The following is a 17,119-nucleotide window of genomic DNA, read 5'->3' as shown; positions in this document are numbered from 1 at the left end:
AGGAGGCAGAGGCAGCTTGCTCCTGAAACTAGAAAAGGGGCTAGAAGTTCAGGCTTTGGGGCTGCTCTTCCTCAGCAGCAGAAGCAGCACTGAACAAAGGTTGGAAATTTTCTTTACATGACAGTCTGGGTCAGGGCAAAGGACACCTGCAAGCCAGTTACCCCTTCCTGCAAGGGGAGGAGAAAATTCAAGTCAGCTTTGCAAAGAGAAAATGTTTATTAAGACAAATCAAAAAGAACAGCAGTCATGGAAACAAGAACTCCCCACAGCTCATGTGAGATGTACAGGAATAAAACAACATTATAAATCAGCACAGGCAGGAGGAGCAGCTTGGTCATGGAGGATTCTTCCGTTCCCACCTTTGGCCTGCCTTTGCACAGCCACGTGCTTTTGTTCCCTGCGCTTAGAGCCAGCGAGCATCTTCCATGGATCTGACAATCATTCATTTCTAGCAACGCAGCCCTTGCTGCTACCAGTCCAGTGATCCTTACCACCCTCAGGGGGTAACACAGTCCCAGTACACCTTGGCTCCTGGTGCATTTGCACAGCTCCAGCAATAGCTCATGCAACAGCCTACTCAACTGTACATGTAAAAATTTAACTTGATAGCGTGACCTAGCGAGAATATCTGTACTTGAAGGATATACCTAGATGTTGTTAGTTAAAGTTTAGAGCAACACAGCCCTGTAAGTGAGGGCTACACCATACAACCCCCATTCCCTAGCCCAGTAGGACCATGATTTTATGGAACTAGGTAGTAAAAAAGTTTAGTTTAGGAGTGACACAAACAGGAGGGGAGCCTAGGGTATGGTGGCAATGGGAATAACTTACACATGCAGAACAACTCTGCTATAACACAGACTCTTGAAATACAGAAGACCAGAGGTTAATGCTACTGACAACCAACTAACACACACTCACTTGGTTTTTCACAGTCCAAAGGAAAGAGGGCATTTAAAAAAAAAATACTGTAGTTTATCACATATAGCAGCTTAGGATCCTAGCACAACCTGTGGCAAGGGTGAATTGCATTGTATAGAGAACAGATCATTTTTGTACAAAGCCCTTAATTTAATGGAAAGGAGCTGCATGAAGAGGGAAAAAAAAATAGTGTTTAAACCTGAGAAAGAGGGCTGGGGGGGGAAAGCTTTGCACATAGATGACATGATCTCAATCTCACGTCTTGATTTCTTTTCCAGTCAAAAAGGAGAAAAGTATGATTTACTTCCCTTGAAAACTTGTAGAGGTTACTAGTGTGTGGTCCCTCCCCGCAATCTTCTGTGAAAGGGCATTTTAGAAAAAAGTTTTAAAGGTAGCTAAAACATACAAAAACGTCATTTAAAGTAGAAAGAGCCCTTGCATGCCAAAATACCCCTGTATTTCTTACAGCAGCTCCTGACCTTCACACTCTCCACTGCGGAGCTAAAAAATAAATTCCAGTTTAGACCACAAAAACAAAACAACTCAGCAACACATTGACCCATGTATGACACTCATTCCAAAAAAAAAGAAAATTCTTTATAAAAAACCATGGCCAGTCCCAGGTTTGTTCTCATCCCTAGATTTCTCCACTTCCTTTTCCTGACCATTGCCAAGGCTACAAGATTCCACAGCACAAAATTGTGGGAAGGGGAAGGGAAGGGAAGGGAAGGGCAGGGGTCCTGGCCTTCTTCCTTATGACCAGTGCACTGCATCTCCATTCATCCCCCCCCCCCAACTCCCAGTGGAGGACAGATGCCTCCACAGTGGCAGTGGTCCTGCTCTTGGGAAGAGCTCTAGGTGTGCTGCATGAAGCTAAGCAAGTATCCTCGCTAACAAGGTATTTGGATTCCACAATGTTGTGTCACCATATACAAGCAACTATGGGCTGCTACTGGCCTCAGCCAAGACAGCTGCTCCTGTAACGGAGCAGGCTCTGGAGAGAGAAGTCTGCTTCTAAGCTGGGGGCAGTTACTTCGTGATCATGTGAGAGGACTCAACTACAAGCTAGTTACTGTCCAGCTGCAAAAATTCAAGGAAAGTCAAGGTAACTAATTCAAAGAGCTTACAAGAGACATAGTGTTTGTGCGTCTCCTCCCCACTACTGAAACAAGCCACAGTACCAATAAGTGCTGGCAGTGTTAAACTTCAAAATATCATTAAAGAAAGGGAAGAATTCCTTGTTGACAGCCTCCCTATTCCTTCAGGATCCAAACAGCAGCCCTTGCTATCTCAAGAGGAGGGGAAAAAAGACAGACACCAGAACAAAGAGGATCTTGGACAACTAAAGTGGCCCTTGCAATGTGCAAAGAAGAACAATAGTCTCACTAACTGCATTGGAATGGAGAGATTCTCTGCTTTTAAACTGGGGGGGGGAGGGAGAACAGAAACACACACCAGCAACATCCCTCAGCATAGGTGCTCATTCTTCTCCCACCTTGTTTCACACTTGAGAAACTCAACCTTAATGTACACTTTTTCATCTCCCAGATGACTAAAGGCATAATAAAGTCTTTCAAGTTCTGCAGTGGAACCTGTAGATGGTGCTTAACATCAAATGAATCAGCTATAACCAGCATGCCCGGGCTAATAGCCAAGCCCTCCCCCTAGCTGGAAAAAGCTCTAAAGGAGCCTTTCTAGCATTGTTTCTTTCCTGGAGTGTCATCTGTGACCTGTCCTAAGAGGCAAGGGTCAATCCTTTCATTCTTACTTACTGTCACCAACTAACGTGCAAGAGGTCTTTGCTTAAAACCTTTATATCACGTAGGCTGACTAGGCAGGATTGGGGTGGAGGTTTTGTACCACCTAAACTGAACATACTAGCCAGGGAGAAAACCGCCAAAACATGCCCCCAGCACTGGAATGTAGGCCCAAGTATCCCAAGACTACAGAGGATTATACCACTGGTCAATCTCTTCCCTCATTAGAAAAGCTACACTCCCATGCAAACACCTGACCAAACTCAGCATTAAGAATCAGTTGAAGGACTCCCATTGACTTCAAATCAAAATTAAGTTTAGAGTCCGAGCAGGTTACTCCACATAGCATAAGCAACCCCAGATTACTTGGTTTCTGTTGTCAAACCATATGCCTACTTTCTGCATGTCTCCCAGAAAGTAGGAATGGAGAGGCAAACGCTGTTCTTTTTCAGGCCTTTATGCATCAGCAAGCAACCTTATCTGCCTGACAGCATCCCAGATGAACATAATGTTCATGAAGTCAAGTAATCTAGAGTGGTTCATGAGAGATTTTGGCCTCGCAGCCTGATAGTTATTTGTAAGTTATTAAAAGAAATACAGCTGATGCGCCAGAACTGTAGCGCTGCTTATGGAGTTGTGCAAGAGGACAGGCCACACGGCTCAGGTGCCTTGGAAGCATTTTGGAGTCCATGTATAAGCTTTAGGTTAAGCAAAGGTTACAAAAAAAAAAAAACAAAAACAAAACAAAAACAAAACAAAAAACCAAAAAAAAACACAAAGTGAACAAAACCAAACCCAACCCCCACCACACACACTATAGGCGTCCAGAGCAACTCTGAAGCCCTGCCATTGTGTAACGAGCTTTCAACTTTAAGCAACACACCTCGGGAAGTTTGATGGGAGTTTTGCCAGACAGCCCAATCCTCAAGTTCTATGCCTGCATGTAGCAGCCGGCTTTATGATTATAAAAGACTACTCACTCAGCACTGGTCTCCCTAACACAAAAGCAGTGTAGCAGAAGAATCTAATTCCTGGAATAACTGGTACAGGTATGTCTGCTTCTCATACTTCTTATGACTAAGTGGCTGAAAGTTGTAGTCCTCTCAGCCTTAAGAAAGAAGCTGCCTGATAAGTAGCATTCACACACACACACACACACACACACACACTTAAAAACTGCTATCCTCCCTCCAGTTCACACTCATTTAAAACGTCACCACTGCATCCTCTGTACTGTTCCAGTCAACAGAAGCTGAAGCAGCACAAAAGCTGAGCATCACGCTAAGGGAGTTGTTAACAACCCCAATGCCAAGGCAAAGGAAAGACATTCCCTCCTCATGTCCCCCCCCTTACATTCACTAGTTTACACAGGACCTGGATCATTCCTTAGTGCCGTTTTAAGTCCTCGCCCAACGTTCAGCAGGCTGACCACATCTCAGGGCACTGTGGTTCATCTGCTAGTGGGACTCAGCAGGGTAAGTGAGCTCTGAGAAAGCACAAAGTTGGCTTTTAATAAGAGCAATGCACACACACAAAAATCCATACACAGATTTTAAATACGAGACAGCTGCAGTGTTGGACAACTGGAATTCTGTACTGTCCTGACAGTGGGAAGCACAGCATCCTGGATTAGTGTTTGTTCACAGCATCTGGAGTACTCAGCTACTCCAGTTTCTCCCACCGCTATAAAAAAAGAAAATCACCTGACGCTCACTCTGGGTCCCCATTCTGATCACCAGGACACTGCTTGTAGGCTGCAAGTCCCTCCCGCCCCAATCCCAATCACTAATCTTGGATGATGCAGATATACTGTGATCCACTGTATTTGCCTGGAATATAGTGGTTTCCCGCTCTGGTGGGGCTGTACCAGCATGTGGCACTCTCTCCTTCAGGAGATGTTCTGAGAAAAAGGGTATCCCAAAGCATCAGCTATTACCAGCTTACTGCTTCCGTCTCCAAAAGGATCACATCCCAAGACAGCACGTGTGCACATGCACACAAAATCTAATTTATAATCTCAAATCACTTACCAGCAAGGATTATCACAGACTGAAAAAGTTACGCTGACCAGAGGTTACTGAAGTTGGTTTGAAAGGCTTGGAGTAGTCTAGGTAACATTACAAACATTCAAAGGCAAAAAGCCAATTTCATAGCAAAACCCACATTATGCCTTTTGAAGTCCCGACTGAAGACTCCAGTCTGGGCAGCACAGGACTGGAGACCTGCCCCTTCGTGCTTTAGAATCCTGCTTGCAATTAGAGACCCTGTCTTTAATTTGGAATAAATGTAGAATCCACACAAGTGGCATGGAAGACAGCTCAAGACCTGAAGCCTCTCTGCAGTAGCAAGGCCCCTACTCTAAGGCTGTGTAAAATAAGGCTTGTTTGACTTGGTTAAATTGTTTCACTCACCAATTAAAACCACACCCCTACTTTATGCTTCCAAGTAAGGTCATCATCAAGGAGAGCTCCTTGATAAGGCAGTTTTAGACCAGGCTCTACTAGAGAGCAGATAATCTCACTGCACAAAGCAGCCAGCTATAATAGCATTCTCCCACCCCAGCTTCTTAAAGCCTCCTTCCCATGGAAAGAGGTCAGAACTGCAGAGCTCCATCTAACACTCACCAGAAGGACAGTGAACTTGATCTTTTTCTTGTTGCATGCCCAAGAGAGGACAAGGTGCAGACACAGGCACAGAATCCTGCTGATTGAGTGAGACACATTCTATTTACAAGGGAGACTCTCTACTTACCCACCAAACTCCACTGGATCCATCCCATTCTTTCCCCTATCACAGAAATCCCCATGTGTGAGCACACGCTTTCATAATGCTATAGGACACAAAAGTGTTTTGTAAGACTTTGAGGAATACTCAGCTAAACAGTTTCTATCTCCCCAAACTTAAAGTCATTTAAAAAAAAAAGATACAAAGAGCTGCTTAGGCAGCATGGAGTTGTTAGAGATTCAGAAAACCTGGAGTGCAGGACCTGTCTAGCTGGGAATAGTCAGTCCATGACCTAATAAATAGTGGAAGGAAGTCTTCAACGAGGCCAATAGGCAGAACACAAAACCCAACGCCCTGCAGAGGTTTGCAGGAGCTCTGATAACGCACCAAACTGTAAGAGGGCGTCTCCTAGCATATGCTACTGCACAGTTCCTCGGACACCACCAGGCTCATGGACTATTTGGAATCCTGAAGCTCCTTTGCTTTCTTCAAAATCAGATGGACATCGGAGATGGGATAGTCCTGCATTAAGAGAATCAATTCAAGTGGTTTATTGCAAAAGGCATGAAGGTGCCACAAATGAGATAGACACTGGCCTGGCCAAGGCCACTAGTCTGCGAATTACTGTTTTAGGGACAGAAGTTGCCTTCAGAGTTACAATCCCCTGAAGCAAGTCAGTTCCATTCCATTTTGTAAGGATGAGGCTTGTACATCCTATTGCACATTAGATTTGTTAGTCCTGAGAGTGAGTTGACTTTATGCAATGACCGAGTCCCCAGGAATAAACTTGAACCAAGGCTACTGCCTTGTTGAGACCAAGCTGGTTGCTTGGATCGAAGGCATTTCACTCTGCATAAAACAGAAGAATTCCCTCAGTCGCTTGCCAGTACTTGGCTGCTCCTGCCGATTAAGAGATCTCATTAATGGTCATGCTTCTCTCTGGCAAGCTGGTCATCCCATCAGGATAATAGACTGATTTAGAAATTAGGACTGCTCTGCTCTGGAATGGGAACTGATTTTACTACTGTTTCAAGAGGCATGGCATTTATAGGTTTCTCTTAACACTAGCTACACAGCCTGAAATAAGCAATACTAAGGCCATGCCATTGTCAGCACACAAGGCATGGAAGAGGAAAGGCTGCTGTCAGAGAAACAAAGAGCCCCCATCAGACAGCAGGATCCAGGAGACCCATCATGTGAAGGCTCAGCCAGTAAGCAGAAATATCATTTTGTCATGAGTGGATTCCCCAATTAAGAAGTTTATAGCCAAAATCAATATTTCATTAGCTTAATGGGACTGACATGAAGCCAAAAGACCAAGGGCTTTCCAGGCCTGTCCCATTATCATGAGTAGGAGCCCATAACTGTTCTGGCTCAGATAAGAAGTCTGCCTGTATGCAAACATTGCACCCAAAGCAAGTCTCTCATTGAGAGTTTTTTCAGATTTCTCCTCATTCCTGCTGTATTTAATCTTTACCTGTAGCAGCCTCATGTTTAAAGTGAAGTCCCCTTCCAGCAGTTGATCCCGGATTAGTCTGAAAGAGAGGGCACATTAATCCAAATGCTTCTGACTCCTTAGAATTATGTCCAGTGTTATCCCTGAAGTTACCTATATAAGGTGCTGACAGTCCACCACACCACCACCCGAAGTCCATGTTGATGAGAAATACTGTGTTAAAAAATTATTACAATCCTTCTCAGCACCCTGCTCATACATCCATGCAAGCGAGACCCCTAGATCTTTGGATTCAGGCAGGGAGATGGGAAATCAAGGAGCACAAGCCATGTCAACATTGCCCAACATAGGAAAGAACGCGTTTCAGGGGAGAGGGCGTGAATTGTTGGGCACTAAAACCAGCCCCCCAGGGTTTTACAGCACTCACGTCAACATGGCGCAACAAACGAGCAGAAGAAAGTCAAAGCGGTTGTCATCAGCAAAGAGAGAGTCCCATATACGGATGACATCAGGCAACAGGAACTCCTGGGACAGCAGCAGTGTCAGCCAGCGGAAGGCAAAGAACTGAGGCTTGATGTTCTGTTCTTGCTGTTGGACAGACATGAGGCGGAATCAACATTTCTCATCCAGTTTACTACAAGCAAGGGGCACACTTGTTTCCTGCCTCCCTGGCCTCCACTTCATAGAACTAACTTTCTGCTGGAGTGATATGGACCAAAAAAAAAAAAAAAAAAAAAAAAGTAGCCTGTACTTCATAGTTACTCATCTCCGGTTCAAAGGCTCTTAGCCTTGTCCTGTGATATCATTCATGTGTTCTTTCAAAAGGCTTCTCAGCCCCACCACTCAAGTTCTTGGAGCACAATGACAAGTCCCCCGGCATGCCTCTATCCTCGGTGTCTATGGCCAAAGCAGAAGAATTACCTCCAGCTTTCCACACATGATATGAAGGAAATTTTATTTTCCTGAAATGCAATCCAAACACTTAAGTACATTCAGCTTTATTTCCCCTTTGAAAGGGGCTGTTCACAGGAAGTCATGGGTTTCCCTGTCAGTTGAATCAACAGTATTTCTTCTCCTTTCCACAAGTTCAAGAATCCCCTAGTCATCAGGATCTACTAAGGAAATAAAACAGGGCAGAGTTCCACGTTGATTAGTGCCAAGCAATAGCACCACCCAAAGCTCATGCCTGCAGCTGTGACACTTCCTACTGTGGTGCAGATTTCACAAGTTAAAAGGAGAATCAGGACACTTCCTTGGAAGGCTTATCTGAATGCTGAACAGCTGCTGACTGACCACATCACTTTCTAGGTAGGTCACCTTCCCACCAAGTCAGAATTCAATGTCTCTGGCTATGTCACTGGTCTGACAGATGCCATCTTTTAAAGAGTTATACAAGATAGATCCTGACCACTTGGAAGCCACATTAAGGTCACTCTTGGTTTAAGAGTTACAGAAAGACACACAAGACAGACCTTGTATTCTAGTCAAGTTTGCACTAGAAGCTGCAGGGATAATTTCAGAGGGAAGTTCTTCCTGCAGAATAATTCGCAAGTAATATTCTTCATTTTGCAACCTAAGTCTAATGTTACACAGCAGTATGAGGCAGATCCTGCATTCTAGAGGATCTGCAACCTTTTATCACCTCACAGAATATTGCAAAATGTTCATCAGGCACCGAGATCCTCAAAGGTTGTCTTCCTGTGGCACCATTATTACATGCTCAGGCTGGCACTATTTCCAAATCACCACGGCCAATGTATTGTATAAAAAGCCAGTGCTATTAGGACACCAGACAACAAAAACCAACACCCAGGGGATGTTTTTGATTCAATGAAGCAAGACCACATCATCATCTGTAGGTCTCCATATTGGACTCAAGGCAGGCTATCCCTGGGGACAGAAGCCCTTGGCTTTACATTTTATTGAAGATTTTTATTAAGCTTTTCTTTATTTAAAACAGTTACAATTTCAAAATCAGCCAGCAAGCTCTGTCTGGAAGCAGCCTGAAGACCCACCACCTCACTCCACATTCCAAGCAAAAGAGAGACAAATGTCCAAGTCCTCACCAGTTTAAGGTACAGTTCTACATCCTTCTCCTTCAGCGTGGAGTAGACCTTCTCCATTTTGTAGGTAATGCCACACTGAGAATCATCCAGGCTCTTAATGAAGTTGTCCCGGATCTCAGCCATCAGATTGGTGAAGCAGAAAAACGTGTCTGCTTCAGCATGCTCTGGAAAAAGGAAAAAGAAGAGAGAAACCTAAGAATGGAGGAAGGAGCAAAGGCATGCAAGGAAGTTAGTGCAACCCTGATGATCTCTCCTTCCTCTGTACTAGATACAAATAGTAGGTGGGTCCCACAGGCTCTCGGCTTATGAAGTTAGGCTGAATTTATACAGTTGCTCTGGCCCTCGGCTTTTAGACATACAGTAAACTGATCCTCACCTGGAAGGCAAGACATGAAGCACTGGCACAACTATTCTACTGTTGTACAGGAGCAGACAACTTGAAACGAGCACCATTCAGATTTTAAAAAAAAGTCATGGTGGCTTAGCTCCACTTTACACCAGGCCAGGGGCAGACAGAACAACTACAACAGGTTCAGTTGCTGACATTTGCTCCTGAGCAGTAAGTTTCCCCATGACCCTTAAGTCACATTTATTCACAGCTGCAGCATTCTTATAACAACTCGAGACAGGCTGCAGAATGTGAAATCATCAGCAAATTGGCCGTTTGCACTACTTTGAGGCATGATGGTACAGACTTCATGGAAGTCAAAACTTTTAAAGACTGATTTCCAAAACCAACACAGAACCATACTGAAGAGTGCCTATATCCTGAAGGATCCTTCCAAGTACTTCAAGCCATCCCCCCTTTTGAAAGAGGCCATTTGCTAGGAAAAAGCTGGGAGCCATTGGAGTCTACATCAGCTTCTTCTTAACCATTCCTTAATAAAGTGGCACAGGTCACTCAAGTACAGTCTTACCTTTCCACTCACAGTTAGGATCTGTAGCAAAGGTGTAGTAAAGAGGCCCCACTATTTCATTCATCCCCTGGACATATGCTATCCCTGGATTCAGCTTTGCATAGATGAATAGGATCCGTTCTACCACCTCCCAGTGAGCTTCACAACCATTAGGCAGAACTTCATACTCACTCAATGAATGAGGAGCAGATGGTTTGAGAGGGGAACTCACCTGAAGGGCAAGAAAAAAAAAAAAAAGACATTCTGGACGCTCAGTTTGAATGGACAAAATGCTTTATGTGGAGCCAGCATTGACTTCAGGTGCTCAGCTCCCAGATGCTCCTTAGCCAATTAAACAATGTGATCAGGAGGCAGCCATTAACGCTTAAATCCAGCCCACTTGCACGATGCACTGAAGATTTGTCCACAGAACAAAGGAAACCAGGCCAGAAAGCTATCACTAGGACTGATGCACTGGCTCATAAGACAGACAGCTATCCTGATTCAAATTGCAGACCACACCCCAGGTAGGAGGAAGGCACCAACCTGCTACCTTGAATCACTGAGGAAGCAGAATGAAGTGATCAAATCACATATGCTTTGAGCCTGACATCTGCCACTGGTTACAGAGGATCATCAATTGTTTGCTACTCTGCCCACAACATATGATGATCCTAACTTTTTATGCAGCTGGAGATTCAAGCCTGTTAGATTACATCCAAACTGCCCTTCAGAAAAGCCTGTCCCCCTGGAGAAAGGAAGAAAGCACCACACACCAAGTTCACAGGAGCCCCCACCACAGGTGGAAGTGAAGAAAGGAAAAAAAAACAAACAAACAAAAAAAAACTCAGTCTCTTAAATAAGCCAGCCTGGCAGGCAGCTTGGCAAGGGCACCTTGGAAGTGGTACTTCCCTAACCTGCCTGGTCCCCATCCTAGGGAGTGTAGGAGAAGCTCAGTGCCAAGTCATACATTTGTAACGCCACTCCGGTTTCGTGCTACTGTCTGCGACTTGAGCGTTGTCTGTTCCACCCGCTTGCGTAGCGTCTCAAAGTCATTCTGGGGGTCCAGGATTAGCAGGCAAGGATACTCAGTTGGGCGCTGGAAGAATGCCATATCTGGGTATAGCCTCCTACAGTGGGAATAAGTGAAAGCCATATTTCAAAGAGGGGCTTTAGGAGAGGAGTGTGTACATGATGTGAAACAGAAGGGCTCTGGTAACATGAAATACTGGTTACTCCGGAAGTGGCAGGCACTGGGTGTGGGGAAGAGGGAGAGCAATAATGCAACTGAATTGGGCATTTTACTAGAGACCCCATCTACATACCTGACATCCTTGTCTATCTGCAGCAGGACTTCATTGTCCTTGAAGTAAGTATTCCATCGGCTGTCTGGGTTTGGATTGAGTGGCTGAAGAAGGACAAAAGTACTGTAAATTCAAAGGTTCACTTACAAGCAGCCTTACACAGCCTGACAAGCTGAGTGGAGGCCTTTTGGCTGTGCCTACACTATTCAAAAGAACTGTGCTATCCATCACCTTTCTAGCCACAGTGTGTTTAAACCCAATTTGCTAGACAAACGCCAGCTCTGTTTCTCTGGTCAGCTTATGCAGGGTCTTTGTGGACACTGGTCTACCTCGGATCATAAACAACTTTTGGTCAGTCCCGAGCAGTACAAGCAGATATTGTCCAATTCATTCTCACTGGTCTCTCTGAATTTGCCTATGAATTCAGGCTTCACTAATCTACAGCAAATTGGCATCCAGGGTAAGCCTCCCACAATGCATGGAAAGTATTTTCTGTACTAACTACCATAAAATTTTGTCACTATTTGCCAATTGTTCCGTTAGCGCAGAGCTGATACACTTGCATAAGAGTGAGAGAAGCATTGCCAAATTATAAAGATCACTGCACACAAAAAAACCCAAACAAACCCAAACACAAACTCTGTGGTTTGCCCAAGGCTAGGGAAGTGTAGGAAAATTTCCCATGTATAGTTAGTCTCCTAACAGACATTTAAGGCAAGATAACATGCAGACTTTCCAAACGGTGCCCAAAAAAGACTAACAAAATCATGTGAAAATCATTAGAGTGCAGTAAAAGAACATTTCAAGAACCCCAAAAGGTCAAGGTAACAAATGACAGAGTAAAAGCATGGAGTGCATCACACCCCAGCCTGCTGCTGTCTGATCTTTTAGGAGACTTCAACCTGAGGTAGATGGACTGTGAAAGATCAGAGACAGGCCGTCAGGACACGTGAGCAAAGTGATCAGTCACAGCAAATCAGTGGCAGAGCTGGGACCAAGAATGAAGCTTCCTGCTTTTAAAACCCATGGAAGCAGCATAGTCTGGTGGCTAGAACAATATCCTAGTTTCAGGTGGATCTACAGAACTGCAATCCAGGATAGAAGCACAAAAAGGCTAACTGGAAAGTTTCACTGTGCTAGAAGATTTCCTTGTCCCCTTCCTCTGACTCTTTACTCCTATTTGAAGGACGCTGCATTGAGAAGCAGGCAAAACAGAGTAAGGGAGAAAGTAAAGGAGACTTGGGACAGTGGCTTTACAATTTTGAATCTGCAGCCTATGGAGTCACAGCTGCATCCAGACAAGCACAGCTGTACAGTATGTGACACCGCAGACATGTCTGTAGTACCACATTCAGCTGTTCTCTATACTGCAAGGTAGCAGCACAGGGGGGTGGTGGTGGTATTATTATTATTATGATGATGATGATGCAGCGCATGCCACCTAAAAACCAGAACCTGGCCAGCTGCAGCCATACTTCAGCTGCCAGCCAGGTTCTGCTGCATCCCCAGGAGGCCTCTAGAACCCAACGAAGGCTGCCGAGGCCAGCCTAGTGCTGGCCTCAGCCTCCCCTACCCCACCCATTGTAACCGGCCATGCACCAGACGGTGCATGACATAGGCTTTCCCTGGGGACAAGCACCAGCAGCACAAGGTGTGCCACTACTTCTTGTCTCTGGGGAAACAAAAATTTATACTCATGTGGACATGGCCATAGGTGACAGATACCTCCTTTGGGACATCACATCCTATGATATGGGGCTGAAACTATTGTTCTGTAAGCCAGCAGCAGTAACCCTATAGATCACGCTAGGATCACAGTACAAAACCTGCAAGAAGAATTTTTAAGACATGAACTTACATGGTCCTCTAAGGTTACATCCTCCCTGGAGACACCAAGGTTGGCTTTGGCTATCCCAGGCTGGATAATCATTTCCTTTAGGAACTGGGAATACAGTTCCCTTAACAAGAGAGAGGAGGAATGTATATTAGGAAGGACGAGACAATGAAAAAAACATCCAACTAAACTCGGACAGAGGTCTCAGAGCCATCCTGCTCGGCCAGGGAACAGCTGACCTTCTGCTTCCAGGAGGCATTCAGCCAGCTTCTCTCTCTCCAAAACACGGGCAAGAAAACACATTCTTCCAGGCAAAGGCATGCAAGTTTACACCACTATTTAGAAAAGTACTGTATACCTGCTCCCCCTTCCACCCCCAGGCATTAGGAACTCTTGTAACATAAGGACAAAAAGTACAGATGCCCTCACCTCTGCTTCTTTAGCAAAGAACTCCATACTTCTTTGTCCACTGGGAGGTAGTTCAAAAGGATCTGAATAGAAAAACCAAGCACACATTACTCCTTGGATCAGACACCGTTAACAAACCACCAAGACTGCTAACCTAATGGGGAAGATTGTTGGAATCTGAACTGGCTCCTTGAGGAAGACTGGAGTTTCTTGAACACCCACTGGTTATTTGCAGAGTTGGGGGAGTGGGGAGGAGCAAGGGTCATGTTTTACCATCACTCTGTGCAAAGGTGTGCAGAATTCCTTCCACACAAGAAATAAAACTCTAGTTGGGCTGAGCTCCTGGCTTAATACCAGGCTTGCACCAGACAGATATGTTTGTGTGGGGAGAAGTGTTATTGCTATTTCCAGTCCCTTTTTCTGACTACTCCGAAAATCAGAAAGGGCTGTAGATTCACAGCAACTCCCGAGGTGGTGATAAGCCAGTCAGAGCCATCAAAAGGTTCTGGTTTCCAGTGCACAATACATTGCCAGACTAAAACAATCCAGAGGGTTACTCACAGAAGAGAAAAGCCCCAAGCAAAAACCCACCTTCCAGCAGAGGCAGCGCAGCCCACCGTCAAAAGGAATCCCTGTGAAACATCGGGCAAAGAGTCACTTCAGTAAGCCCCAGCCCTTCCACTGCATTATGCTGATGCAACCAAGTGAACAGCAGAGCAGCGTGTTTCTAGCAGGCAAGAAGCTTTAGAGACATTCAGAAGCTCCAGGTTCCCCAAAAGAGTTAATCTAGGAAAGCAAGAGTCATCGGCACACTCCACTCCCGCAGGAACAGGAGCCTGAACGAAGCACAAGGAAAATGACAAGCTCTCCCGGAGGATGGAAGACTCCTCCAGGCGAGACACAAACGGGTGTCTCGCAAGCGAAGACATTAGTAGCCATTTTGTGGCAAACGGGAGAGAAAGATCTCGTCAGCACACGAAAGCTTCAGACAGCACCGAGAGATAATAAGTCTCCAAAGCCTCCAAAACAGCAAACGTCTCTTTCAACTACATCCATTAATAATCGCTCTGCTTCGTTAAACATCCACAGAGCTGGCAAGGGAGAGACCACCGTTAACTGTTGAACATTAGCGAGGCCTCTAGAGCGGAGCGCGACACCTCGAGCCGAACGCTTCAAATTCCTTTTGCCCCCTGGAAAGAGCACGGTCGCTCTGCAAGGAAAGCAAGCACCAAAGGGCAAGAACCGCCACCCAGGACCGCTCGCCACACGGCGACACCCCGGTTTCCACCGTGGAGGGGCCCGAAGCACAGGCCTTCATGCTCACCGCAGCTGCCAGGCTTGGGGGCTACTCTAGGCCCCGGCACTCAGCGACGCCCGGTCTCTTTTGGCAAGGGCGCCGCACCCCCGGGGTCCCCCCGAGTGGCAAGTCCCTTACCGCTGAAGCAGAGCGCGCGGAGCTTCGGCAGAGCCACCTCGGCCTCGCCCAGCACGTCCCGGAACTCCGCGATCCTGCAAGACACGAGCGCGCTCAAGCCCGGCCCGGCCCGGCCCGGCCCGCGGCGGGAAGGGACAGGACGGGGGCTTGGCCGGCACCGGGGGCAGCAGAGGCCGGGAGGACCTGCCCCCACCCTCCGCCCCGGGACCCCGCAGCCTCAGCCCGGGCGGCGGCGGCCCGAGCCGGCCCCACCTGCTCTTGTGCAGACTCGACATGGTGACTTCCTGCTGCCCCGCGCCGGCGCCCGAGATAAGCACTCCGGCGGGAAACCCGACCCCGCGCCGGCGCCCTCAGATAAAGGCTCCGGCGGGAAACTCGGCCCCGCCCCCGGGTTCCTTCTGCACTCCTTTCTACTGGCTGGGGACTCCTAGGCACGGGCTGCTGGCAGGGGCGCAGGGCAAGGTGGGGAGGGCAGGACTTGGCTATTTTTTAGGGCCTTGGGAGCAGGTTGATGCCCACTGCTCCTTGTTCCTGGCCTGTCCTGAGGAGACAGATTGGGATTGAGGCGGGGGGAGAGGGTCCCAGCGGCGCTCCCTTGGCTCGCTGGAAGAGGCACTAGAAAAGTTTTTCAGGTCTTTGGTGATGTCGGTTAGACCAGGGGTGGGCAAAATGCAGCCCGCGGGCCAGATGTGGCCCACCAGGCTTTTCTATCCGCCCCGCGGAGCCCCTAAAAAAGTTAGAAAATTAATATTTATCTGCCCCTCACTGCCTGTCATGCGGCCCTCGATGGCTTGCCAAAACTCAGTAAGCGGCCCTCCGCCCGCCTCTGGCTTAGACAGGATGAATCCTCCAACCCAAATGGCTCAAATCCCGGTTCTTTGGCCAGCTCCTACCAGCCCAGAGCACGCCACAGAGAAACACAGGTTTCCTACTTGATAGTGATAAGGAACTGGGGGATCCTAAGGAGGACACGACTCAGCTGATAGTCTTAAATAAGGTTGGTGGATGGAAAGGCTTAGCTGGAAATAGATATATTTTCATTTAAAAAAAAAAAAAAGCTGGAAATGACCCAGCCCTCCTTCACATTTTTCATCGGGATCCATTTGGTTAAGTAGGTTTTAGGACACAACATGGAGGTCTGCTGTTTCCTGGAGATAGTCATTCTTCAAATGACACCCACAGAGAGCAGTTGAAGGACATCTAATGGAGGCTACTGGGATTTGCACTATGGAGAAGGCAGTTTTTACACTGGAACGATTCAGTTCAGATGGGACCGTGTGGAACTGCACCCTCTGGGTCATAGTTTCACTGTGTTGCCCCCAGTTTTTCCTCCATTAATAGCACTAGGGAAGGCTTTGGTTCCTTTCTGAAATTCAGTTGCCATCCCCGGTGCCAGAACACACAGGAATCAGGGCTTGTAGCAGAGGTGATTTTTTTTTTTTATTAGACCAACAGGATTTTTGCAAAAAAAAAATTCTTTAATTGCAAGCTTTCAGGCACAAACTCCCTTCATCAAGGCATTGGAGATAACAGGATTCACTCGCTTTTTGGTTCAAAGAATCTTCCGCTGCTGGTTTTGGTGTATATGCAATTATCATGCATTATTTTCCCAGAACAGAGGAATAGTCTCTCTCACCTCCTATATACTCAGCAAGGATCAGATTGTACTTTGTTCTCAAGCCTGAGCAGGGTCTGGGGCAGGATCAGTTCAAGCGCTCAGTCACTGAGAAAACACAGTGCAGACAGCACAGGCAGTCCTTAAGATGTTTTGAGTTGCAACAAATGGCACTTATGACATGTATAAATCAGCACCGTAATGACTTTCTGACGTCAGTTTTGTCTACGACGCTTGATCTGACGCCACGCCACACCAGCGAACAAGTTTGCTGCATCACCCATCTTCCTGGAGAACATCTGTCCAAACTTCCTCGGATGCTTTCTTTAAGAAAGCAGACAAGAGCCCAGGAAAACCTGCAGCCAGGGCTCCTGAGAAGACTTCAGCCAAGAACCCTTCAACAAGTCCAGCAAAGTCACCTCAAAGCAGTCCTTCCAAATCAATATGATTGCTATTTACAATATAAATACATGAATGCAGCTATATTACTCATCTATAATTGATAGATGGTCTTAAGTGCCTGCACTGAACCAGGCAGACACGGTTCTTTGGGTGAATCTGAAATCTTTTATTAGACCAACTCCAATAGTTAGGAAAACATTATTTAGCAAGCTTTCGGGTTTAAAACCCTTTCTTACGTGAGGGCAAAGCCTGCCCCCCCCCCCACCCCCGACACAATAACAACATAAAGCGAGTTCTCCTG

At 46.5% G+C, this 17,119-nt stretch overlaps 1 protein-coding gene across 1 annotated transcript; it reads right to left on the bottom strand.

The window, feature by feature from the left end:
• Nucleotides 1-197: 197 nt before the first annotated feature.
• Nucleotides 198-15,158, bottom strand: TBC1D13 (TBC1 domain family member 13). The gene is made up of 12 exons (XM_006262609.4): nucleotides 15,054-15,158; nucleotides 14,802-14,875; nucleotides 13,958-13,998; nucleotides 13,388-13,449; nucleotides 12,983-13,082; nucleotides 11,146-11,228; nucleotides 10,791-10,950; nucleotides 9,842-10,052; nucleotides 8,925-9,088; nucleotides 7,286-7,446; nucleotides 6,880-6,937; nucleotides 198-5,924 (listed from the first exon to the last, which is right to left on the bottom strand). The coding sequence occupies exons 1-12, from the start codon at nucleotides 15,074-15,076 to the stop codon at nucleotides 5,859-5,861; spliced, it is 1,203 nt and encodes a 400-aa protein (XP_006262671.1). The 5' UTR covers nucleotides 15,077-15,158; the 3' UTR covers nucleotides 198-5,858.
• Between the last annotated feature and the right edge of the window lie 1,961 nt (nucleotides 15,159-17,119).

The sequence above is a fragment of the Alligator mississippiensis genome, chromosome 12 (genome assembly GCF_030867095.1).
Source record: "Alligator mississippiensis isolate rAllMis1 chromosome 12, rAllMis1, whole genome shotgun sequence".
NCBI lineage: Eukaryota > Metazoa > Chordata > Crocodylia > Alligatoridae > Alligator > Alligator mississippiensis.
The sequence above is the reverse complement of the archived record's forward strand: the minus strand, read 5'-3'. Positions and strand labels throughout refer to the sequence as shown.